At 55.2% G+C, this 25,272-nt stretch overlaps 1 protein-coding gene across 1 annotated transcript in view; it reads right to left on the bottom strand.

Annotated features, from left to right (window-relative positions):
* Positions 1 to 25,272, bottom strand: part of PREX1 (phosphatidylinositol-3,4,5-trisphosphate dependent Rac exchange factor 1) — a 181,688-nt gene that overhangs the window by 74,232 nt on the left and 82,184 nt on the right. The window contains exons 4-7 of the mRNA XM_077778338.1: positions 22,987 to 23,058; positions 19,184 to 19,306; positions 12,653 to 12,757; positions 7,315 to 7,416 (exon numbers count right to left, since the gene is read on the bottom strand). Of these exons, the coding sequence (XP_077634464.1) occupies positions 7,315 to 7,416; positions 12,653 to 12,757; positions 19,184 to 19,306; positions 22,987 to 23,058 (402 nt within the window). The remainder of the gene's footprint in view (positions 1 to 7,314; positions 7,417 to 12,652; positions 12,758 to 19,183; positions 19,307 to 22,986; positions 23,059 to 25,272) is intronic.

Here is a 25,272-nt window from a genome sequence, read left to right as displayed (position 1 = left end):
AGACACCCCAAGGGCGCCTGGGTGGCTCAGTCGGATAAGCCTCCACCTTCGGCTCAGGTCATGATCTCACGGTTTGTGGGTTCGAGCCCCGCGTCGGGCTCTGTGCTGACAGCTCAGAGCCTGGAACCTGTTTCAGATTCTGTGTCTCCCTCTCTCTCTCTGACCCTCCCCTGTTCACCCTGTCTCTATCTCAGAAATAAAAAAAACTTAAAAAAAAAAAAAAAAAGGAAGGGGTGGGACATCTCTCTGGAGACAGGTGCTCCCACAGGGGCAGGGGGACCAGACGACAGCCCCAGGTGGTGAACACAACTGAGATAACATCAGATCAGGGGGGACGACAGTGTGACCCAAAGCTCTGAAGTAAAGAGGTGAGAGCAGGGCCCCGGCCTGGGGGAGGGGCGCTCCAGAGGCTGCTCCCCGCACAGGAAGGAGCCTGAGCTGGCCCAGGGGTGGCAGGGCAGCTGTGGGCAAGGTGTCAGAGCTCAGCCCGAGGAGCAGGATGCAGGATGGAGGGTGGGTGCTGCTGCGGGGGAGGAAGGGCTGCGGGGTGGTGGCCACGGTGAGGAGCATTCTGGCTTCCTGTGTCTTCTCAGCCAGATGGCGACAATGGCAGCTCACTTCCTAACCTCAGAGTCAGAGCAGAGGTCCCGAGGAACACCCGGAAGTCCCCAGAGTGATACAGAAAGAACTAGGGTGCGTCGGCACAAAGGACAATTATCCAACAGAAAACGAGCAAAGGATGTGAAGAGGTGTTTCTCAAAAAGCGAACCCACCACCACCACCCTGGTCCAGCCAGCTGCCCCCTGGACCACTTAAGTCAAACTCGGCCCCCACTCCCCACTCACAGTCCGTTTTCCACCCACAGTCAGAGGGATCCTGTTAGAATAACGTGAGACCATATCCCTCCCCTGCTCAGACCCTCCTAAGGCACCGACAGCACTCACAGACAAAGGCTCCACAGCGGCCCACAAGGCCCTGCCTATCTGGCCCCATCACCTCTCTGACCTCACCCCTCTGCTCTCTCCCTCAGATCCTCCGCTGGCCTCCTCACTGTTCCTCAGACACAGTCCTGCCGCAGGGCCTTTGCACTGGCTATGCCCGCTATCTGACCGACTCTTCCCCCAATTACCTCTAAGTCCCCCTTCCTCACCTTCTCCTGGTCTTTGCTCAAACGTCACGCTCGCAGCCCCTCACCTGGTCCTTACCGGCCATCTTAGCCTGAGACATTTGTCCCCCACAGCACAAGTCTACCAACATGTTCACTTCCTACTCATCTGTTCACGGACGGTCTCCCCCAGCACAGGGTCCGTCCCACAGAGCCGGGGCTCTGGGCCGTCTTGTTCACTCCGCATCTCCAGCACCTAGGCCTCCACGCAGCAGGTGCTGAGCAACAGATGGTGGACGAATGGCCTTGCAAGCCCCTGACGCTGCAGCGCTGAGCGGAACTCTCTCCAGGAGGGACCCAGGGGGACTCAGGGGAATTTGCTAAGAAAAGAACACGCTCACCGCGGGACTCGCCGGTTCCCAGTGCTGCCCGCCCTTCTCCCCACTGCTCGCCGCCCACAGAGGTTCTTCTCACGCCACCAAATATCCCCGTGCCAGCTCTGAGTGGCACGTCTGCCAGCTCGGGGAAACACCGCCCCCCCCCAGCCATCCGCCTGCACCAAGAACAGACGCCAACAGCACCCAGGTGATGACACGGTCCGGTCTGTGTGCCCGGGGAGGCAGAGGTAACACCCGAGTGACAAGGTCCTCGCACTAAGCGTGGGCGACAGCTGCGACCCCCAGATAGAGGTGGGACGGACGAGACCCCGGAGGCGGAGCAGGGCCCCGAGGCTGCGCCCCCAGCGGCCGTTCTCCAGAGCGTTGCTGACACCACCGGCCAGAGCATCTGTCCCCAACAGAGGGCTCCCGGGATGCCGGGCAAGTTTTGAATCAAGCTGACGTTAGGAAGTCAGGAGCTTTCGCATCAAAGTCCCAAGTTCTGGGCTTAGAAACAGCTGGGAACCCCAGAGGGGCAATTCCACAGCCTGTCAGGGAGTCCTGGGGGGCACCTACTATGTGCCAGGCACCGTTCGGGGCACTGAGGGAACAGCAACAAACAAAACGGGCCTAAACCCCTGTCCTGGACAAGCCGGTGCCCTAGTGAGGATTCAGAGAAACCAACCTGTCCACCAGGAGTCACAGAACAGAACGTGAGCTCGGGAGAGGGACGAGGGAACAGAGAATGGCAGAGCTGCTTCTGCTCTAGCTGGGGTGGCCAGGCAAGGCCTCTCCGAGGAGGGGACAAGTGAGCAACAGAGGCCCGACGAGACGCGAGAGCGAGCCTCAGGATATCTGAGGTAATGATGTCCCCGAGGAAATCGTGAGTGCAAAGGCCCTGAGGCAGGAACCTGTTTGCTGTGTGCAGAGATCGGCAAGGGGAGACAGGTGCGGCTGGAGCGGACGGAGCGGTGAGAGAAGCAGAGGGGGCTCAGAAAGAAACACACATCGGCTGTGCAACCCCTGACAGTTGTCAGTGAGGAGGAATCTGGATTTCAGTGTGAGTGACAGGGAGCTGCCAGAGGGTTGTGAGTGAAAAAATGACGTGAGCTGGCTCAGGCTTAGCTGCTGAGTTGAGAAGAGACGGTGGGGCACAAGGGCGGAGGCAGGAAGGCCCCGTGGGGGCTGTGGAGGCCCAGGAGCACGATGTAGTGAAGGACCCAGAAGGGCAGGACCCGGGAAAGATTCCGAAGCAGAGCCGAGGGGACCCCCTGATACACTGGATGTAGGGGGAGCAGGAGACAGCTCGGGTTTGGCCTGAGCCACCGGAAAGGAGAAGCCACTCATGGAAATGGGGACACGAGGGTGGCGGGGTGGGGAGACCAGTCTGGGGGGAGGGGACAGCCAAGCGCTTGGTTTTGGGCACGTCCGAGAGGAGACGCCTGTCCGACATCCAAGAGGGGGCAGGAGAACGGGTCTGGGGGCCGGGGGACAGGTCCGGGCTGCGAGTCCAACACAGAGATGGGACTTAAAGCCACAGAACATCCACAAAAAAACTTGCACATGGATGCTCACAACAGACAGAAAGTGCCAACGACCCAAATGTCCGCTAGTGACTCAATGGATAAACAAGACGCACTTCCATCCAGTGGAATTTCATGCATCTAGAAAGGGCGCGAAGTTATGATTCAGGCTACCACGTGGGCGAGCCTGGGAGGCTCAGCGCTAAGCGAAGGAAGCCGGACACAAACGGGTGTGTGTCCTAGGGTCCCATCGATACAAAAGGCCCAGAGTAGGCAAGTCCGCAGAGACTGCAAGTCCGTGCATGGCTGCCGGGGGCTGGGGCGGGAGTGAAAAGCAGAATGGACGCTAATGGGTCTGGAGTTTCTTTGGAGGCTGATGAAAACATTCTAGAATTACTATGATGAAGGTTACACAACTTTTGAATACTTTTTTTTTTTCTTTTAAAGGCCACAACATGGGTGAGGCCACTCCGGGAGCCCAAAGACGGAGCCCTGGGCCCACCTATGCTTAGAGGCCCACCTATGCTTAGAGGCTCGGAGGGCAGGAGAAAGGGGGGCTGGAGGGCAGCTGCCCCCCTCGGGCCGACGGACCCGTCCAGTGCGCCCCGCGCCTGCCTCATTTTGTCTCCACTGCGTACTGGGCCCAGTCTGACTGGAGAGGGGCAAGCACACATTCACCACTGGGGGCCTGGAGCCGCGCCAGCAGCCGGTGCGCAGTGGCCCAGTGAGATCTGTGCATCGCTGGGAAGCAACCGGACCGGGCAGTGACGGTCAGCCCCCCCTCAGGCACCTGTCATTTGAGCACCAGGGGCATTACCCCAAACCTGAATCATTTCCCTGGAAACAGCAACGGAAAACTCAACAAAGCCTAAAAATGCCAACTGTCTACCCTGAGCCTGGGCTGGAGGCTGAGATAGAATGTTCCGGCTATTCTTAGGCAATGTTCAAGTTCAGCCTTTTTGGGGCTGTTCCCAACGAGGCTTTCATTCTCGCCTCCTCTGTCCGCCCCCCCAGGCTCCTTGACCCTGTTCGCCTGCTGGGTTCGGAGTTCAGCCAGACAAGGGGTCTCAGAGGGACACAAGGACACCTGTGAGGGCGGCAGTGTTGCAGGGGCCCGAGGGGGAGGCTCGCGGGTTCGGGCTCATAGTATCGCCTTTTAAAGTCCACTGGAAAAATGTGACAGGAAGGAGGGCGCTGGGAGGGGCATGAAGAGCTGCCCACAGGCCCAGCTGTTTTCTGATGCAAACGTCCCAGTGGCGGGTGCCAGAGGCCAGGCCACGGAGCAGTGCCGTCCAGCGGCGAGCATGGCACGTCCCCGCAGGAATCTGAGGGCCTGCTGGCGGGTCCCCCGCCCCCCACCCCCCGCTCTCTGCGCTCCCGGTAAACACAGCTGGAGAGCGAGGAAACGGGACGAGTAAACAGCCATTTGGTCAGCACAGCAGAGCCACAGCCAGGCCTCATCACTGCTTCCCGTGGGCAGTCGCTCGGCTCTGTTCCTCTCCGGCCGCTCTCCTGGGAACCCGGAGCCCACAGATCCCACCAGACCAGACTGTGGCCCCGGGGCCTCAGAAACGCCTGGGCCTCCCACTGAGAGCTCACGGTCCACCCCCCACACGCAGGGCTCTAGCTCCACTGGCTGTTGAGATACATTACGGAAACTGCCGCGCCGGCACCTGCTGAGACCCCAGACTCCGCCAAGGTCCCGAAACCAAAGGGTTAACACCTAGGAGGCCTTGGTTGGGTTGTGGGGCTGCAGCTGGCGTTTCTTCTGATGGGTCAGATGTTCAAGGTTTTAAAACCCAGGAAAGAAGGAACAGAGCAGCCACTGAGCCACAAAACACAAGGCCACCAACCTTCCCAGACCCCCACTTAGGGAACTGAGAAGGTCAGCATCCCCAAAACCCACGCACTTTGTCAGCTTAATTCCCCAAAGTGCTTAACAGGCAGTGTAGCCTAATGGCTGGAGGGCAGACTTCTAGAAAAGGGCTCAAATCATGAGCCCTATAACTCGCCTACCATGTGGCCGTGAACAGCCCACTTCCTTCCCCTGTGCCTCGGTCTCCAAAATGGGGCTAACCACAGTGCCTTCCTCATTGAGTTGTTCTAAGAATTAAGTGAGCAAACGTTCAATCATCTATATTAACAATGACCCTATCTGTATTAATACACAGCCTGTACTGCACGAGAGTAACTGAGGCACAGGGAAGTGACTTGCACCAAGTCGGGCAGCTAGAAAATGGTGGAGCTCGAATTCACATCCAAGCAGCCTACGGCTGAGAGCCTGGCTCTAACCCAGGGGTCAGCAGACTTGTTCCGTAAAGGGCCAGAGTGTAAACATTTTAGGTTTTGTTGGCTTCATCCGGCCTCTGTCGCATATCCTTCTTTGTTTTTTGGGTTTGTTTTTTCTTAACAACCCTTTAAAAAAATGTAAACATCATTCTTAGCTCCTGTGTTGTACAAAAACAGGCCATGGGCTGGGTCTGGCTCTCAGGCCGCGGTTTTGCCAACCCTGTGCCCTACACCGCTACAGCGTCCTACCTCTGAAAGGCTGGGGCACCCGATTCAAGTTTGGAACACACACCAGACACATCTAACGAAGCACATCTGTGGACCAGGTCAATCCATGGGCCACCCGTTTGCAAGTTCTACCTGGAGCTTCTTCTGCACCAGGGTGAAGAGCTAGAGACACACGGCATTTCAAACACGTGTTCGGGGGTCAAGAGCAGCTGTGAGAACAACCACAGAAAGTCCTTTTGAGATCTTGGGACAGACAGACACCAGAGGAGGTAAAGAGAGTACGGTGTCCCTCCATCCACGGCTGTACACGTTAGAGGCCTCTGTTCACAGACCCCAGAGCAGGTCTGGTCCAGCTCAGAGACTCAAGGGTCATCAACCATCTCCAGCATAAAGTCAAGTTCAAGTGTGCCCTAGTCATCGTCCCCTCCCCTCTGCCTTCCATTCATGGAGCAAGGATGCATGTGGCCTCAGTGACAGGTGCATGAATGAGGCACCATCAGCCAAATTAATCCACCAGCAGGGACCCCAAGGAACAGCTGTCAGATGCAAGGCCTTCGGGACGGAGCCAGGGCAGGCCGGGGCCAACAGCCGCCAAGTCCAAGGGTCGAAAACCCTGGGCAGAGAGCGGTGGAGGGTGGCAGGGCCATCCACTCATCTGGGGATCTGCCCAGAAGCCAACTCTTAAGCTGAGAATTAAGACTTCTGGGGGCGTCCGGGGGGCTCAGTCAGTTAAGCATCTGACTCTTGATTTCTGCTCAGGTCATGATCCCAGGGTCAGGGGATCGAGGCCCTTATTAGGCTCCACACCAGGCATGGAGCCTCCTTAAGATTCTCTCTCCTTCTGCCCCTCCCCCACGCACACTCTCTGTCCCTCTCTCTCTCTCTCTCTCACACACATACACACACACACATAATAAATACAAAATTAAAAAAACATAATGACTTTAAAAAGGCTTCTTGGGTCACCACACGAGCAGCAAGTCTCCCCTGATCCACCCCAGCAAGACAAAACCCAAGGCGGCTCACGGTGAAGAGGACGGCAGGTGTGCGGCTGTTTGCACCTGGTCCACCCAGCACCCCCACATCATCCTCTGCAAACAGGCGGGGACCGTGATGACGGGCTCGTGCATGCGCCACCCACTGGCCTGTGGCCTGTGGGACCATGTGATTGGTTGGAGGACGGAGCACATGACATAAATCTGCACCAATTAGAGCTGGTTTCTCAGAGCGACTGGGTCAGGCATGGAGCACCCACTCCAGATATCAGCCAATGAAACCCTAACACTGCCCAGTTCACAGCCACTGGACCACGTCTCGCCCCATCGGAGCCCAACACGGCCCAGCTCACAGCCACTGGGGTGAAGGGCAGATCTAAGCACCTGGAAGAAGAATAAAGGGCACAAGCAAAGACTTCATGTAATTGGTTCACATTAAACCACGTGACTCAGGCCCCAACCATTCAGACCTCGTTCTTCTGGCCACAGGTGGCCAAAGCCTGAGGGACTCCCAGGACTTAGGTCAGAGCTACTCAAAGAAAGGCTCACTCCTCCCCACTACCCTTGAACTCTGGGAGGTGCGAGGCCCAGGTACGACATTCACCAGGTACCACACGGGAAACAGAGCTGAACAGCGGAAAGCAGAAGGTGCTGGAGGGATCCAGCGCGGCCCCAAGCCAGTGCGAGCCACCCCTTTACATCTCAGCTACGTGAACTCACAGGTGTTTTAATTAAGCCAGTCCAGGCTGGGCTCTGGCACCTGAAATGCAGAGAAAGGAGCTGGGTGGGCACCTCACCTTGAGGAGGAGGGGGTACTTGCAGATCCTCTGAATTGGAGACAGCAGGTAGCCCTCGAGAGGGATGTCCGTGGTCTTCCGGCCTCCCAGAAGCATGCAACTCTGCAAAGGGACAGAACACCTTCATTAAAACCCACCAGGGATGGCAAAGGGAGCTGGCCACCTTCAAATGCCCATGGGAAGCACTCTCAAACACAGCGACAGACTTCGGAAGCAATTTAGCATCACCACCCAGGGGAGATGAAAATATGCATCTCTTCAAACCAGCACAAAGCCTGGACCAGGGGCTGGCCGTCAGTGGCCGTGGGCCAAGCCCTGCCCCACCCCCTGTTTTGGGAATCAAGGATCTACTGCAGCACAGGCACATCTATTTGTACCACTTCTGGTTGCTTCCGAGCTACCCGGACAGAGCTGAGTTGTTGTAACAGAGCCGTGTGGTCACAAAACCTGAAATGTTTACTCTCTGGCCTTTCACAGAAAAGTCTGCTAACTCCTGATCTAGAGGAACTATGGGAACTTTCACAGACACAGGCCGGGACGCAGGAGCACGGACACTCACAACTGGCGCAAACAATGTGGATGGAGGCGCAAACAATGGAAAGCAGGGTCAATGGCCATCAACTGCTCACGTTTTGTGAGCTCGAGCCCCGCATCGGGCTCTGCGCTGACAGGGTACAGCTAGCTGCGGACCCTCTGTCTCCCCGTCCCGGGCCCTCCCCAGCTGGCTCTCACACGCTCTCTCTCAAAAATAAATAAACATTAAAAGTAATTAAAAATAATTTCTAAAAAAAAATAATATAACCATCAATTGAAGAATGGGAAGATATGCCCGTAGTAGATTTGCACAAGACCACACTACATGGCGGTCAAAACAGGGGACCTGACGCTATGCAGAGCAACACTGATGGACCCCAAACACAAAAGGATGTGAATAGTACGAGTCCATTCATAGAAACTTTTTAAAACCACACAACACAGGGGCACCTGGGTGGCTCAGTCAGTTAAGCGTCCGACTTCAGATCAGGTCATCATCTCCCTGTTTGTGGGTTCGAGCCCCGTGTCAGGCTCTGTGCTGACAGCTCAGAGCCTGGAGCCTGCTTCAGATTCTGTGTCTCCCTCTCTACAACCCCTTCCCCCCCCCCCAGCTATGCTTTCTCTCTCTCTTTCTCTCTCAAAAATAAACATGTAAAGAAAATAAAAATAAAAACACACAAAATCAGGCATTTCTTATGGAAAACACATCTGTAGTAAAATGCAAAGACGGGTGGAAAAAAAATAATAAACCCAATTCTAACGGGGTTCAGTTACCTCTGTAGAGGGAGGGTGACAGGGCTGGGAAAGTGAACTGGGTCCCCCATCATGCCCCTCACAGTCCTGTCCCTGGGGCTCACCACGTGCCCGAGATACCTGTGTGTGCGTGCATGAATGAATGAATGAGTGAGTGAATGAATTAATGAATGAACAACACAGAGGAGGAACAAACTGTCAGCACCCCACAGCCTCCACCTTCCTCCCAACACCGTGCTGGCAGACTGAAAATGAAAGAGGAACTCTTGGGGGAAAGAATACTCATTCATTCATTCGTTCATTCATTCATTTGCACCACGAAACATACATCGTGTACTTGCTATGTGCCGGCACTGAGCCGAGCAGTGGGAAGCCTGCCCAACAAAGCAGACAAATGCCCTGCTTATACTCCTGTAGAGTGAGACCAGGGAGCAGGTGCCGTGTGAAGTTCATTGCCGCGGCCCTGCGCGAGCAGGGGTCCTACCTCCCCGTTACAGCTGGCGCAGGAAACTGAACGGGCAGGTCCGAAACTCCGGGGATCTCAAGGGGCTCTCTCCTTGGAGAAGCAAGACCCCAGGGACCCGAGGCCCCCTCTGCTCTGACAGGGGCTGCGTGGCCCCCACACCTCCCCCGGCACAGATGGGGGACCCGAGCCGTGGCAGCTGGGAGCTGGCAGGCCCCACACAGCTCACACTCAGGCCTTTGTCCTCAGAGCAGTGCTCACCGCAAGCTGCCCTGGTGATGTCAGCTCCGGGCAGAGACAGGGGAGCCTGGGGGTAGGGGAGCCTTCCAGAAGCCCCCAAGACCTGGCGGGAGAAGGGCCGGCCTCTTTGTCCAGGATCAAGGGGTTTTTTACATAGCCGTCAAAGCCACCAACTGCACTTCTCCCCCAAACACTCCAAACTCCTGCTTCATTTTATTTTCATTTAAGAAAAAAAAAAAAGACGCAAACACACACAGAGTTGCCATTCGCTATTCTAGCAAGCTCACACTCCAGGCACGATGGGAAGAACTTTGGCGGATTATCTCTTTAAATTCTCCTCCTCCGCAGAATGGATTCGGGTGAGGTGTCACGCTCTGAGTGCATTTACTGCGTGCACACTGCACGCTGCAACAGAAGCGGCTTTGTCAAACTCTCAGATCCCTTCCACCACCCAGCGCTCCTTCACTACCGGGCCTCTCCATCCTTCTGATCTCACGTCCTCAGGCTCGCTCTTCCACCCTCATTCCAGCTGCCCTGACTTCCTGCTATCCGTCAAACACGCTCCTACCTCAGGACCTGGGGACCTCCAATTCCTCCACCCGGCATGCTTTCCTCCCGGACACTCCTTGCCGCTCTCCCTTTTTAACTCTCAAAACATCCTGTCGCCCTTAACATACTCTGTTTCCTCCCGGGGACTTCATACCACGTCACGTATCATGCAAGCTTCTCCCGCTAGAATGGCCGCCCCGTGTGAGTGAGGGCTTTCCTTGCCTTGGTCCCTGCTGTTCCCCAGCACTGAGCGTGAGGGGGTAAATGAATAAAGTACTCCCAGTTTACTGACAAGAAAGCTGAGCCACAGAATGAGGAAGCTGCCCTGCATCTCGCAGCACATGGTGACTGGAAGGCCAGGTCCTGTCTGTTACCAACGCCTAACACTCCATGATTGACTCAGGACAGTTCTCCTGCTGGCGCCCAAAAGCTGGGAGACACGAGCAAAGGGGGGATAGNGCAGAGAATGAGGAAGGAGGGAGGGGGAGGGAGGGAGGGAGGAAAGAAAGGAAGGAAGGAAGAGAGAAGGAGGGAGGGAGGGGGAAGGAAGGAGGGAGGGAAGAGAGAAGGAAGGAAGAAGGGAGGAAGGAGGGAGGGAAGAGAGAAGGAAGGAAGGAGGGAGGAAGGAGGGAGAGAAGAGAGAAGGAAGGAAGGAGGGAGGAAGGAGGGAGGGAAGGGGGAGGGTAATAAAGCTCAGGAACGTGTGGTCCTGGGCTCCATGCCTTTATCTCTGCTTTGGGTCCAGACTCTTGAAAGAACGCAAGTTCAAAACTGGAAAGGTGAAGAAAACGGGAAACGCAGGAGCAAACAGCGTCAGTCCCAAAGGCTAAGACACTTGAGACAAAAGCGGAAATCAACCGCCCCGTCCGCCTCTCCTCCGAAGCTCACTGGGACAGGACCGTGAACAACAGGAACTCACACATTGTGAATCAAAATTCTGGAAATACTTTGTCGAAGACTGTGCACCGGGGAGACGTGCAGGTAAGAACGTTACTATCAGTTTAGCTCCCTGGGCGCGTGGCTCACACTCCTTACGCGGCGCCCTCAGCCCGCTCTACTCCTGTCCGCTTTATTCCCTACGTGCCCGCGGGAAATCAAACAGTACTTGGGGGCGGGAGTGTTGGTCTTGGACTGAATGAGCAGGGGATTTAGAAGTGAAGGATCAGGGGGCACCTGGGTGGCTTAGTTGGTTAAGCATCCGTCTTTCGCTTGGGTCATGATCTCGCGGTTCATGGGTTCGAGCCCCGCGTCGGGCTCTGTGCTGACTGCCAGCTCAGAGCCTGGAGCCTGTTTCAGATTCTGTATCTCCCTCTCTCTGACCCTCCCCTACTCACGCCGTCTCTCTCTCTCCTAGAAATAAATAAAAATATTTAAAAAAAAAAAAAAAGTGAAGGATCAGGATCTGAACGCACGAGATCAATCACTTTTCACGTACTCTTAGAAAGTCACTGAAGACGTTCGGAGTCCTCACAGCCCCCTGTGGCAAAGGCCATGCGGTGTCCCGTCAGGCATTCTTCCACGCCAACAGAAGTCATGCAGCGCATGACGAGGTTCGGGTGTGAGCAGAAGAAATGTGTGCAAGGTGCCTTTAGGAGAAGGGCGGCCCCGTCCCCACCCTTCCTGCATCCCACTACCTGAAGCACCTTGCTGATGAGGTGCACTCTAGGGCTCTGGCTCCTCACCCAGGGGCCCCTATAGCAGCCCCAGACTGTCCAAATCTGTGCCGTTAACATGAAAGAGAAGTAAACATCTATCTTCTTTAAACCACTGCTACTTGGGATGCCTGCACAGCAGACGAATGTGTACTTTGCTCATGCACGACAGACAGTGGCTGGCCATGGCTGGTAAAGCTCCGAGGAAATCACAAACGACAACCTTCGTGCACAAGCAAAGCTCTGCCGCTGCAGAGCCAAGACCATTAGGGATGTGTGTGGTGTGGCCTGACCCGCATCTGGTCAGCTCACTGCCCTTTCGGGCTCCACCCCACCCTCAGGGCTGAGGAATGGGCAGAGCTGACTCGACCCCCGGGCTCCAGAAGCAACCCAAACCCTCCATCTGCAGCACTTGGTTCGGGGATAAGGTGTCGAGCAAAGATGAGCCAACTGGCATCAGACCTAGCATTCTGGTTGTGACGACTGAGCAAGAGGAGCTCTGATCCTGAAGCTGCTCAGTTATCAGAGGTATAAGCCCGGAGCTGCGGGAGGCCACGCTGGTAAGCACGTGGAGAGACTCCCCGGGAAGGGAGCCACAGCGGCAAGAACACATTCCTGTGACATAGTTACACACCTAGATTCTTCTGCGCCTGAAGCCCTCTCAGGTCTTAAACTTCCCAGAAAAGTGAACCCATATATATATAATTTTTTTTTTTTTTGCTTAAGCCAATTAACTGAGCTTTCTTTCACTTCTAATTAAATAATCCTAATAATACAATTATTACTACCATTGCTACACTCTTATTAGCATCATTACTTTAGACCAGAAATTGGCAAACTTGCCCCGAGGGCCAGAACCAGCCCTCCGCCTGGTTTGTAATGAGGCTTTGCTGGAACACTGCCAGGCTCACTGCTTTATAGATTATTGATGGCTGCTTTCAAGCTGCAAGGGCAGAACTGAGTCATTGTGACACAGAGCGCATGACGCAAAAAGGCAAAAATGTGGCCCTTTCCAGAAAACGTTTGGTGATCCCAGCGTGACCCCAGCTGCCGTGCGCAGGCGGCCCGGGCGACACGGGTCCGCGGGACACTCCCTCATGCCCAGGGATCCGCGAGCCCGCACACACTGGGGGCCAAGCAAACTTACCAAGAGGAAGGCGCGTACGGTGGGGATCTTGTTGAGTTCCACCAGCAGCCGCAGGGCCTTCTCGTGGTTGCTGCAGTACTCCTCATACACGCAGAACTTGTCCTTCTGCAAGGCAACGACAGAGCTGTGGGAGACAGCCGTGGTGGGGACGCAGACGCTCAGAGCTGTGCTGGTGGCTGGGCCCGCCTGGAGCGGAGGACTAGCCCAGAGCCTGAGCGACACACGGCAGGAGGGGCTTCAGGGGAGGTGGCTACAACTCCCTGCGGGCCTCGCGGCCTCCACTCCTGCCCCCCGCAGCCTGAGTGGCCTTTGAGGAAGCAGCACAGCCCAGGGTCAAGTGCACGGACTCAAGCCAGCAGCCTGAGATTGAATCCCGGCTCTGCATTTCCGGGTGTGAACCTGGGCACAAGGTACCTGACCTCTCTGGGCCTCAGTTTCCTCATCAGTGGAGTTGTTAACACTCTTTAACTCATGGGGTTGTTATAGGAATTAAATGAGTTAAAGCATAAGATGTGAGCATATAGTAGGTGCTCAACAAATGTCCATTCTGAGTATTAAAGCATAAGTCAGACTGTCACACCCCTGCTTAAAACCCTTCAGTGGCAATTCTATTACACTAAGAAGGAAATCCAACACTTGATTGTGAATTTCAAGAGCCAGATAACGTGACGCAGCCTTTCTCTGACCTCATCTCACTGGCCTTCTACCTACTCCTCGAATTTGCCAGCCCCTTTCTATCTCAGGGCCTTTGCACTTGCCACTTCCTCTACCCAGAACACTCTACCCTGAGGACTGGCTACTCCCCAACTCAAATTTTACCTCCTCAAACGACACCTGGATTACCCTAGCATAAGTAGCCATCCAGGTACAATCTGGAATTATCCAGATTATTTGTTTATCTGTCTTTTCTGCATGGCAGTCGGCTCCCCGAAGGCAGTGGCCACGTCTGTCTTGTTCACTGAGGTGTTCCCAGACCCTGGCATACTGCCTGGCATGCAGTGGGCCCTTCAGTGAACACCCGCTAATGACTGAACTTAAACATCTACTGTGTGCAATGCCCTGTTTATATGAACCTGAAGAATCTAGGAAAAGTTCGGGAATGAGGGGGAGAAACAGACCCCAGCTCTCTGTCACGTGCAGCGGCCGTCTAAGGCAAGGGGATACCTCTGTTGACCTCCAAATGCCCCCTACGTCGGACTCTTTCCAATCTAGAGGTCATCTATGGGTCGCCAGGTCTGTAACCATCAGTCAGGACTTCCGGGACCGGCAGGAAGTTCTGCACCGAATGTTCTTGGTTCCAAAAGGTTCACACAACTCCGCTTCCCAACCTGCCAAACCCTAAACAAGGATGTCCTGGGTAAAGCCGCTGGACAGGAAGGGCTGGAGGGCCTTGACCTCGGGCTGGGGCTTAGGCAGGAGACCCCAAGAAGCCAAGGAAGGAAGAGGTGGGTCTGCAAAGCCAGCATCTTGTTTCTAAACAAACCCCCAGTCATCCTGCAGATGGGCAGCTGCAGGAAGAAGAAAACCAAAGAGGAGACAGAATGGGTTTCAGAATCAGTAAGCCGCCCGCGCCGCCCGGGCTCACCTCTGGGGGCTCCGTGGGCCCCATCTGGGCTGACGCCCTGAACAGCAAAGGGCCCACAGCCAGAGCTGCTGGCCGACACGGAACGTGTGCTGAGCACATAGTACATGCCACGCGCTGGTCTCTCGGGAAGAGGGTAAACTTACTCACTCCTCGCAGCAACCTGACAGGTGATTACTGCCCCCGCCACTCACGCGTGGGAAAACCGAGAAGAGTCCCGAGCCTGGGTGATGCTGGCCAAGGGGCAGAAGCAGGACTCAGCCTCTCTTAGCTGCTCCCCTGCTCCCCTGCAGCCAGGTCCCGACAAAAGATAGGGGTGGGAGCGGGAGGCAAAAGGGAAGCAAATCTCAAGCCACAAATCCACACCCGGAGCTCAGAGGGGACGGCAGATGAGGATGAAACAGCTACTCTAGAGCCAGACCGCCTGGGTGGGAGAAGGAGCGGGTGTGACCTTGGACGAGCTGCTTCAGCCCCTGATGCCTTGGCTTCCTCATCTACAAAACAGGCACGATAACAGCCCCCCCCCCCACTGCCTGTGCTCCTGGGGGGTCAATAACTTAATAGTTAATATAACTGGGACACGATGAACTCTACGTAATATTTCAAAGATCTCTGAAAGAACTGGCTACCAATGCAATCGACAAACATGAGTATTAGAGAAAAATACCAAAACAAGACAATGTTACGACTCTCCAGGACAAACAGCCCTGACGCCTGCCTCCATGGAGTGGCCACAAATGATCTGAAACGTTACAGGATACAAGCCACCTGCTCCAAACACCAGCAACGTCAGCACGCACACAGAGACAGAGTCCCCGACAGTCTCCCCTGCTCAGCATCTGCAGAAGCGCAACGACAGGGAAGGGGAAGAGCGGACCCCAGCACCCCCCACCCTGCCCACGCAGACTCTTGCCACTTCTACTCGTCTCCCACGAGCCACGGGACCACCAAACCCAGCGGAGACTGGCCAGGAGTCTGGACCGCAGGGGTTCACCCAAGCAAGGATAGATAGATGCGAGGGAGGCCGCCAGGTGCGGGCAGAGCCAGCCTCAGCTGCAGACCACCGGGGGGTGGGCTGCAGACACAGAAAGCGCCTTTCTGGTTGAAGGTGACAGGAAGTGGCCTGCCTGGGCCCTGCTCCTGCAGAGGGGGCCTGCAGCGCTCTATTACAGCGGGGGGCTGGGCCCCGAATGCAGGCCCGTGAAGGACAGCGGGAGGTCCCAACCACATGTAAGGAGCTCTGTGGGGGGAAGAAACACAGCTCTGCAGCCAAAAGAACCTGAACTTCCCCGGGGCCTCCAGACCCTGCTATTAGTACAGTTCACAGAGGTCCTGTGACCATATCGGCGTCAGCCTCCTAAGTGCAAGTACAAGTTCACAGTCTGGCTTCCGGGTGGCCAGCTCTGTGGCCTCGGGCGAGGCATGTCAGGTTTCAGAGCCTATAAACTGCAGACAACAGCGGCCTCCGCACCGTAAGGTGGCTGTGAGGAATGTCAGGTGAGTACGTTATAAGTGCTTCGAATGGCCCACAGCAAGGGCTTGCTGGATACTAGCTAGCATTACTGTTGCTGTCAGTGACGCTGCTATTACTCCCGTCATTAGGATCGTTGGTGAACCAGCCTGTGAACAGGGCGGGGCAGTGGGTGAAATGAAGAGGCGGGCAGAGTGGGGAGGAAGGGAGCTGCGTGAGTTTCAGAAAAGGCCGGGAGCGAAGGACACGAGGCAGACTGGGAAATGCGGTAGCCCTTGACCTCAGGCACGGCTCCCGTGCCAGCTGCACAGTGTCCACCTCGCCCATCCACCCCCTGCACTGTGAGCTGCATGCATCCGCTGGGGTCACTGCTGTAGGGCCAGTGGGGACTGGCTGGCAGAGGGCAGATATCGTGGCTATTTGATGAATGAAGGCAGGAAAGCAGCAGGAAGTAAGGGAAAGCCCTCAAACGAGCTCCTGCTCCTACTCGATGACTCTGGTCCACTGTGACCGCAGCCTTGGCTCCCTCCTCGGCTCCCACACAGTGCAGGGGGCCTGTCTTGCGTTACCCACCTACCGTCCATCCCCTCTTGTCCTTCCTGGTCCCCCCACCCCCGGAACCACTTCCTCCACTGAGCCCACTGACCCCACTCCACTCCCAGGCACCTCAGGCTCAATCAGTCAAAGGGTTCCCTGTGCTGGCGACAGCGGCCACGTGCCCCGAAAAAGGCCAAGGACAGCCTTCAAAGACTCACGCTGGAATTACTGTGGAGGGATGCTCTCTTTGAACTGTCACTGCCGAGCTGGCCGAGTGTCAGCCTGACGCTGCTGAGGGCCACCTCCACCACCCCGTGAGGCATTCAGCCCCCACCCCTCGAGAATGAAGCCAACACAGGGGAAATCAGAGCCTACAGATAAAGACCAAGTCCTGAAAACACCATATGGGGCCCTGGATCCAGCTATGCCTAAATCCCACTCACTGGAATACTTCGTTTGTATGAGCCATAAAGTATTTTTTGTTTGCTAGAGCCTATTTGAATTGGTGTTTCTGTCACTTGCAGTGAAGACAGTCCTAAGAAATGCACACTCTGAAAGGTGAAAGAAAATGAAAAACTGGACCCAAGCCTGGTGAGGTGACAAGGTCTTCCTGTCCATTTCCAACTGTACCATGACTAGACTGGGCCAGAAAGCAGAGGCAAACCCGTCTGTGTTCACATGTAACCCCAATCACTGAGAACACTGGCGGGAACTGGTGAGAATTCTGAAGCCCCACCCCCACCCCAGGGAGCCCGAGGTAGAATGCGGTGATTGATTAGTGATGTCTGCCCGGCTGCAGGATGGGGAGTAAATGATAAGATCGCTGTGGGCTTGTCATTCCTCATCCCCTGAGCCCCTTTTCTGCAATGTCATCCTCTCCTTCAGCTTGTGAAAAAGGCAGGGGACCAAGATTGAGGCTTGGGGAAGTTACATTTAGCAAATGGTGACACCACCCCCCAAACCCACGCCCAGCTCCGTCACTCCCCTGTCCCTTCCTGGAGCACCATCCCAGCTGCGCCTCAGGCCTGAGACCCTGCAGGTATGGAAGTACTGATGTGACAGCTAAGAGCCCCCAAGTGTTCAATTTCCTCACAGGGGCCCCCACGGGGCTTTGATTGCTGTGCCAAGAAGAAATGGACAAGCAGTGATGTGAACACACAGATGTGGGGGGCAGGGAGCGTGTGGCTGCAGGCTTGGGCTGTGACGGAGGAGAAGCGGACAGATGCCAGCTGGGGACAGCTAGGGGAGAGAGTCGAGCCCCCATGGAGGGCTCACCGACCATCAAAGGTGATGGCTGCCGTCCTTGGAACCCAGGGAGTCACACGGACTGCACGGACGCCGTCTGCTCCAAGCCACTCACTTCGCACCCAGATCGACTGAGATCAGCGAGGGGCTGGCCGCACAGACACCTCCTCCCTCCGTCGCGGAGGGAGGCATGCGACCCAGGTCTCACTCCTGCGAGGGTTTCCCCAACTTGCCGTCCGCATATCCACACGGCTGCAGGGAGCGGGGCTGAAAACCACTCAGACCACACAGCCCGGCTAAACCCACAACCCTGAGGGAAGACCTCTGTGGGATGTGCCCCCACGGATCCCTGCACCCCCTCCATCACTCACTCGGCGCCGGCCACACCGGCCTGCCTGCCTTCCCCCGTGGACGTGCCCGCACCTGGCCCAGGGCCCCTGCCCCTGAGAGTGTCTCCCTCGGAATGTCCCCCTCCCCAACATCATCCCATGTCACCATGCTCCATGGGCCTGCCCTGAGGCGATCAGGGCTGCCACACAAAACATAGGACACCCTGTGAGTCTGAATTTCAGATGAACCAGGAAACATTTCTTGTATAAGTACATCCCAAACAGTGCATGAGACACACTTGTACTAAAAAGGTATCTTTCATTTGCCAAATTTGCTCAGATGTCGTGGGTATTTTTGTTTGCTCCATCTAGCAATGCTGTTTCAAACAACCTCGAGCACAGTCACTTCCTCGTCAGATCTGTATTTCATATCCTTCAGGACCCGCGTCACCATCTGTAATGGCATCTCCATTTCCCCAGCCCATGAGCCTCACGGTGGCAACAGTAAATCTGTCTTATTTAGGGCGGCATCCTCAGGGCCAAGTACAGTGCCTGCACACAGTAGGTGTTTAGGACGTATTTCGGGAAACTTCTCATGTAAGATGATGGAAAACATAAGCCCCGGGGCCAGATTACAAAGGGTCGAACCCTGACCCCAACACTCCCTGGCTGTGTGAACTTGCATTATAATCTACGCCCTCAGGGCCTCCGTTCCTGTTTGTACAATTATCGTACATGCTGTCGAAGCTTGTGAAGTTGTAATGAATTAAAATATGTGAAGCACAGAACAGTGCCCGGTGCGGAGAGAATGTCTGTGCTGGCGTGTGATCCACTCCAGAGTTAGTGGCCGGGTTTTAGGGTGCCCACTCCCTCCTTCCCCCAACCACTCTTGCACTATTCCAAGCAACTCGGGAGCCCTGCAGGAGGAGACAGACTATGTGAAAAGCCATCTCCGACCAGCAGCTGAGTGGGAACGTAGGACACCCTGGTGGGTCATGGTGGCTATGCTGGGACTCGCACCCAGGTCTGTCTGGCCCAGGCTGACCCTCTTGGCAGTGACTACCCTGTCAGCCACCCTGCAGCCAGACCAGGAGGTCACGGGAACCCCAGGTCACGGTCATCCAGCAAGGAGCCCCGAGGAAAAGGGCGCCGCCCTCCACATGGTGTTGAGGGGAAGGAGAGACAACTAAAAATAACACTGATCTGCAGGGCCCGACCTGCTTCCCTCTGCTCCTGGGGGCAGGTGCTGGGCCCACTGGCCACCTGCCTCTCCACGTCCCAGACAGTCCTGCAGAGGAAGCCGGGGGGAGAAGCCCACCTCCCCAAATCCCCAGGCTCCAACCGGGGCTGGGGCACCGCATACTCACGAATTTCAAGAAAACATTCCCAAGTTCATGCTGAGACTGAGGCTCGGGGTGTAAACAATACTCCAAGGCAGCTAAGAAATCCTTGTGAACGTCCAGGATGTCTTCAATGTTCGAGAACAGGATCTGTGAGGAGCAGAGAGGCCCGAGCACAGAGTTAATCAAGGCCCGAGAGAGAGCAGCATCAAGCATAAAAAAATACATGAGCCCCAGTGTAGACGAGGATACGACGCAGCGGGCATGCTGATGCACGGGCGCAGGTTCAACCGGGAATAAAAATAAAGCTAAAACAAAGTACTGCCAACATTTACTGATGCCTAATCCTGCGCTGAGACCGTTACACGCATTTACGGCATCGAATTTTCAGTGTGACTCCATGAGGCAGAAACAACCATCATCCCGCTTTTATAGATGAACAGGGACCCAGAGTAAATGAATATTCTCCAGGTCACACAGCCCGCTAAGCAGCGGAAGTGAGGGTCACACTTGGCGTGCCGGCAACTATATATTAAGACATTCAGCACGATTCTCATCATGGCGAACTGCTAGCACGCCCAATCAGAAGATGGATTTTTTAAACGACAAGGGTCCTTCCACACCCATTATGTGATGAGGCAGAAGAAAATACGGTAGGGAAGGATGCTCAAAATATGCTGTGCAGGCGCCTGGGTGGCTTAGTCGGTTGAGTGTCCAACATCGGCTCAGGTCATGATCTCACAGTTCGTGGGTTCGAGGCTCGTGTCGGGCTCTGTGCGGACAGCTCAGAGTCTGGAGCCTGCTTCGGATTCTGTGTCTCCCTCTTTCTCTGACCCTCCTCTGCTCACGCTATCTCTCTCTCTCTCAGAAATAAAACATTAAAAAAAAATTTTTTTAAATAACAAAAAAGAACTAAAACACAGTAAAATGAATCGAGCGAGCAATCCCTCCTCCCCATCCCACCAGGGCCAGCAGCGGGGTAGCCAGTGTTAGTGCTGGTTCACAGTTCCCTCCAGGGGTTCTCATTCATTCGTGCAACAAACACTGACTGAGCACCTACTGTGTGCCAGGCACTTAGAAGCCCTTGGGGACATGGCAGGGAACACACATGTGCCGGCCTCCACGGAGGTGACATTCTAATGGGAGGGGCCAGGCAACAGAGAACTAAAACAGAGTTTCCTTGTCTTTTAATGTTTTTTTATCTTGTTTTGTTTTCCCAGAGAGAGACAGCATGAGCAGAGGAAGGGCAGAGAGAGCGGGGCGGGGACAGAGGATCTGAAAGGGGCCCTGAGCTGTCGGCACAGATCCCGACATGGGGCTCAAACTCACAAACTGTGAGATCATGACCTGAGCCAAAGTCAGATGCTTAACCGCCCCGGGGATACCTGGTGGCTCAGCTGGTTAAGCGCCCGACATTTTATTTTTTTCCCAATGTTTATTTTTGAGAGAGAGAGAGAGAGTGTGTGTGAGTCGGGGAGGGGCAGAGAGAGAGGGAGACACAGAACCTGAAAGAGGCTCCAGGCTCTGAGCTGTCAGCACAGAGCCCAACGCGGGGCTCCAACCCACAAACCATGAGATCATGACCTGAGCTGAAGTAGCCCCCCAACCAACTGAGCCCCCAGGTGCCCCAACCATCCAACTCTTGATCTCAGTTTAGGTTTTGATCTCAGGGTCTTGAGTTCAAGCCCCACGTAGGGATCCATGCTAGGCATGAAGTCTACTTAAAAAAACAAAAAAATAGAGTTTTCTTAAGGGTAAGAAGCACTAAAGACAAAACTAAAACGGACAAAAGTGAAACAGGAAGGGAGTCCGAGGGCGCAGCCACACTGAGGTGACAGGCGAATCCAGACCTCAACCCCATGGACCTTTGGAATGTACCAGAAAGTCTACAGAGGGAGACGGCCTGAGGGTGGGCAGGGAAGGCTGGGGGGCTGGAGACCATTCCTTAGTCCCTGCACTCTGAGAGGCCTGGGAGTCTCTTCTTCCTCTCCCTTGCCCTGGGGGACACACTCCTCATGTGAGACGGAAGAATCACCTGCACTGTTCTTCTCCCTCCCACCTGGTCCAGGGCACATGGTTCAATCAGCTTATGCTGAAGACAGATATGATGGATACTAATGCCACATGCTCACTTCCAGGGATGGCTGTAAAATTTCGAAACGAGCATGTCTCCTCAGTGCGTCCCCAAACGAAATGAGAGCCTGTGTGGTCAGAAAAGCCCAAAATGGGAAATATCCATCCACCAGGGAATGGATGGTAAGTTATGGGACATTCATACTAGGATTTACTGCCCAGCAATGACAAAGGTTGGCTCCTAGCGACACATAACAACACGGGCAAATCTCACACACGTGACAGTGAGAAAAGATACCAGACACAAAAAAGCTCACTTTTACAGAAAGTTCAAGAACAGGCACAACTAATCAATAATTGGGACACCCGGGTGGCTCAGTCAGTTGAGCATCTGACTCCGGCTCAGGTCAAGGTCTCACAGTTCGTAAGTTCGAGCCCCGCGGCAGGCTCAGTGCTGTCAGCGTGAAGCCTACTTGGAATTCTCTCTCCTTCCCCCCACCTCTCCGTTGCTCACGCTCTCCTCTCTCTCAAAAATAAATAAGATATCAGGGCGCCTGGGTGGCTTAGTCGGTTAAGCGTCCGACTTTCGCTTAGGTCATGATCTCACGGTTCGTGGGTTCGAGCCCCGCGTCGGGCTCTGTGCTGACTGTCAGCTCAGAGCCTGGAGCCTGTTTCAGTCTGTGTCTCCCTCTCTCTCTGACCCTCCCCTGCTCACGCTGTCTCTCTCTCTCCTAGAAATAAATAAAAAATATTAAAAAAATAAATAAATATTAAAAAAACTGATCAATGGTTACCTTTGGGGAGCAGGCATTTACTGGGAGGGGGACACAGAGGAGCCTGCTGGGGCGGAAATGCTCTGTCTTCATTTGGATCACAGTCACACAGATGTGTTCACACATGAAACTGCATCATGTCCGACCCGTAGGGTGCACCCTTTACTATGTGTGACTTACATACCTCACCAGGAAAGTAATTTTTAGAGACTGTAATCAGTTACAATTTAAAATTATAAAAATGTTTGAATCACAATAAACAGATTGTGCCAAATACACGTAATAAACCAACAGCAGGTCCTCGGTACACATCTGCTGAACAAATGAGTGAATAAATGAATGAATGCCTGTGAGCAGAAAATGCTGAAATCCAGGCCATCAGGGACCAGCCATGCAGTGACCGGGCATCTCTTTGCACCTAAAGCCTCAGGTTTCTTATCCAAACACTGAACCCAGAATCATCAACTGCAAGGTTACTGTGCAGACAAGCCGGCACGTGTGGGGACAACTTCCTGTCTGACCACGTCCTTCTTGGGCCACAGGTCAGGCACCTCTGCCACCCGGCCCACACTGTCTCCCCGCTCCCCCTGAACCGGGACCCCGGGGCCCCCAGAACTAAAGGCAGCTTCCCGGAGAGTGAGGTCACCCTGGAAAGCCAGGCCTGGGGAGCGCGAAGGCCCCGCCACGCACACAGAGGGCCTATTGACTTCCTCCAAAAACCCCCAGAGCCGTGGCCAAGATGAAGGCCGGACCCAATTACTCAACCGCTCTGCCCGAACACTTGAGGCCCAGGGCAGGGGCGCGGGCCAGGCCGCCAGGAGGGCAGCCGGAGGGGCCAGGCTCCCAGGGCGCTGGGAAGGGATTTTCCTCTGGCGGCACGCCAGGCAGCCTGGCACAGAGGAGCCTGGACGGCAGGATGGCCGTGCTGAGCAGGGCACGCGGCGGCAGGACAATCTGCAAAGGGGCCGGCCCGGCAATCCTCACCTTGACGTTCTCTTCCGTGAGGCCCTTGTCCACGGAGTCAGCCACGTTCTGGCGGATGCGATGCAGGAAGGCCTGGAGGAAGAGAGGTGGGGACAGTGAGCATGGGCCCCTGATATCCCAGGGAGGCCTCAATGGAGGGCACAAGTTCAAATGCCACCTAGGACACGGGAGGGACCCCGGGCCGGGAGCAGGGGTGGGGGAGAGGGACAAGCCACCCAACTTCCGCATCAAACACACGGGGCCTCCCCCACCCCCGTTCGGTCAGCCAACATCCATCGAGGGGCTCCCGCGCCAGGCCCTGTGCAGAAAACACCGCAGAGCCTGCCCTGGGGGCTTCCTTACCCACAGGCCTCTCTCTAACTAAAATTCATCTACCTTTTTCAAAAATTTAACTTCCAGGGGTGCCTGGGCGGCTCAGTCATACGCCTATGACTCTTGATTTCGGCTCAGGTCATGATCTTGCCGGTACATGAATTCGAGCCCCACATCATGCTCTGTGCTCACAGGGCGGAGCCTGCTTGGGAGTCTCTCTCTCTCTCCCTCTCTCTCTGCCCCTTGGCTCTCTCCCTCTCTTTCTCCCTCTCAAAAATGAATAAACTTAAAAAAAATTAACTTCTAAATAATAACACATTCACATGGTTCGAAAGTGAAAAATATAAAAAGTCAAAAATAAGACAAGTCTCTCTCCTACATACCGAGCCCTAAGGCATCTGGTCTTTCCCCATCCCCCGCACCCCACGGATCCAGGACTATGAGTGTCTTCCATATCCGTCCAGAGAATCTTCATGCAAAAATAAGAAACACAAATATACAGGGGCACCTGGGTGGCTTAGTCGGTTAAGTGTCCGACTTTCGCTTAGGTCATGATCTCGCGGTTCGTGGGTTTGATCCCTGCGTCGGGCTCTGTGCTGACAGCTCAGAGCCTGGAGCCTGTTTCAGTCTGTGACTCCCTCTCTCTCTGACCCTCCCCTGCTCACGCTGTCTCTCTCTCTCTCTCTCCTAGAGATAAATAAAACATTAAAAAAAATTTTTTTGAAAAAAAAAAGAAACACAAATATACATATACACACACACATGTCTTTTTCTTAACGCTTATTTATTTTTGAGAGACAGAGAGAGACAGGGCATGAGTGAGAGAGGGGTAGAGAGTGAGAGGGAGACACAGTATCCGAAGCAGGCTCCAGGCTCTGAGCTGTCAGCACAGAGCCCGACGCGGGGCTCAAACCCACAGACCATGAGATCATGGCCTGAGCTGAAGCTGGATGCTTAACCGACTGAGCCGCCCAGGCGCCCCACACACACATGAATTCTGATTTTTCCCTGTTCTGTACGCCAAACAGCCGCACACCTGGGCCTGCCGCACCTGCTCTTCCCACTTAACACGGTTCAGAGAGCCTCCGCATCCCTACTCAGACCCCGCCGTTCTCTCCACAGCTGCCCAGGACCCTGCTGCATGGACGGAGCCCAGCCATTCTGCCACTGTTCTCAGGGGCTCCGAATAGAGAAGTCACATTTCTCCTGTGGGATGTGACAGCCGACGGTGACGGCAGGGGGGCGCTGGGGACTGCAGGGCGCTGCCCAGCACCTCCCGTCGGAGGGGATGCTGGGGTCAGGTGGGAAGGGGCAGCCCGGTGGCACCAGGTGCTCTGGGATCTGTTTGCAACAGAAACCAGGAATTAAGAGTTTTAAAGCAAAGTCTCCCGGTTTTTAAACATTGGCAAAATACTGGTGGTTTTTTTTTTTAAGTTTTCTTAATGCTTTATTTATTTCTGACAGAGAGACAGTGTGAGCAGAGGAGGGTCAGAGAGAGAGGGAGACACAGAATCTGAAACAGGCTCCAGGCTCTGACCTAGCTGTCAGCACAGAGCCCGATGTGGGGCTCGAACCCACGAACCATGAGATCATGACCTGAGCTGAAGTCACAAGCTTAACCAACTGAGCCACCCAGGTGCCCCAAAATACTGGTGGTTTTTGTGAGGAACTGGATTTTAGGGGTCGAATGTGAAAGTGGGGGCACCAGAATGGAGGGGCGCAGCCATGCTGAAATGATGGCAGCCTGGCCCTGGTGTGGGTGGGACAGCAGCAGTGGGGGGGGGGGGGCACACCCGAGGGAGACCGAGGCCGGGCCCTGCTCGGCAAGCTCTGCCTGGCTGCCCCCACGCTAGGACCTGCACCCAGGCTGTGTCCCCTGACAGAATGAGTCCCAGTCCTGTGACGGCCACGGGGCCATGATGAGCGGTGGTGGCCTGCTGGCTGCCCTCCTGCCACGGCTGATCACAGCGGGGG

Source organism: Crocuta crocuta, unplaced genomic scaffold (genome assembly GCF_008692635.1).
Source record: "Crocuta crocuta isolate KB4526 unplaced genomic scaffold, BGI_CrCroc_1.0 scaffold27, whole genome shotgun sequence".
Classification (NCBI taxonomy): domain Eukaryota; kingdom Metazoa; phylum Chordata; class Mammalia; order Carnivora; family Hyaenidae; genus Crocuta; species Crocuta crocuta.
Note: the sequence above shows the minus strand (reverse complement) of the source record. Positions and strands in the feature narration are given on the sequence as shown.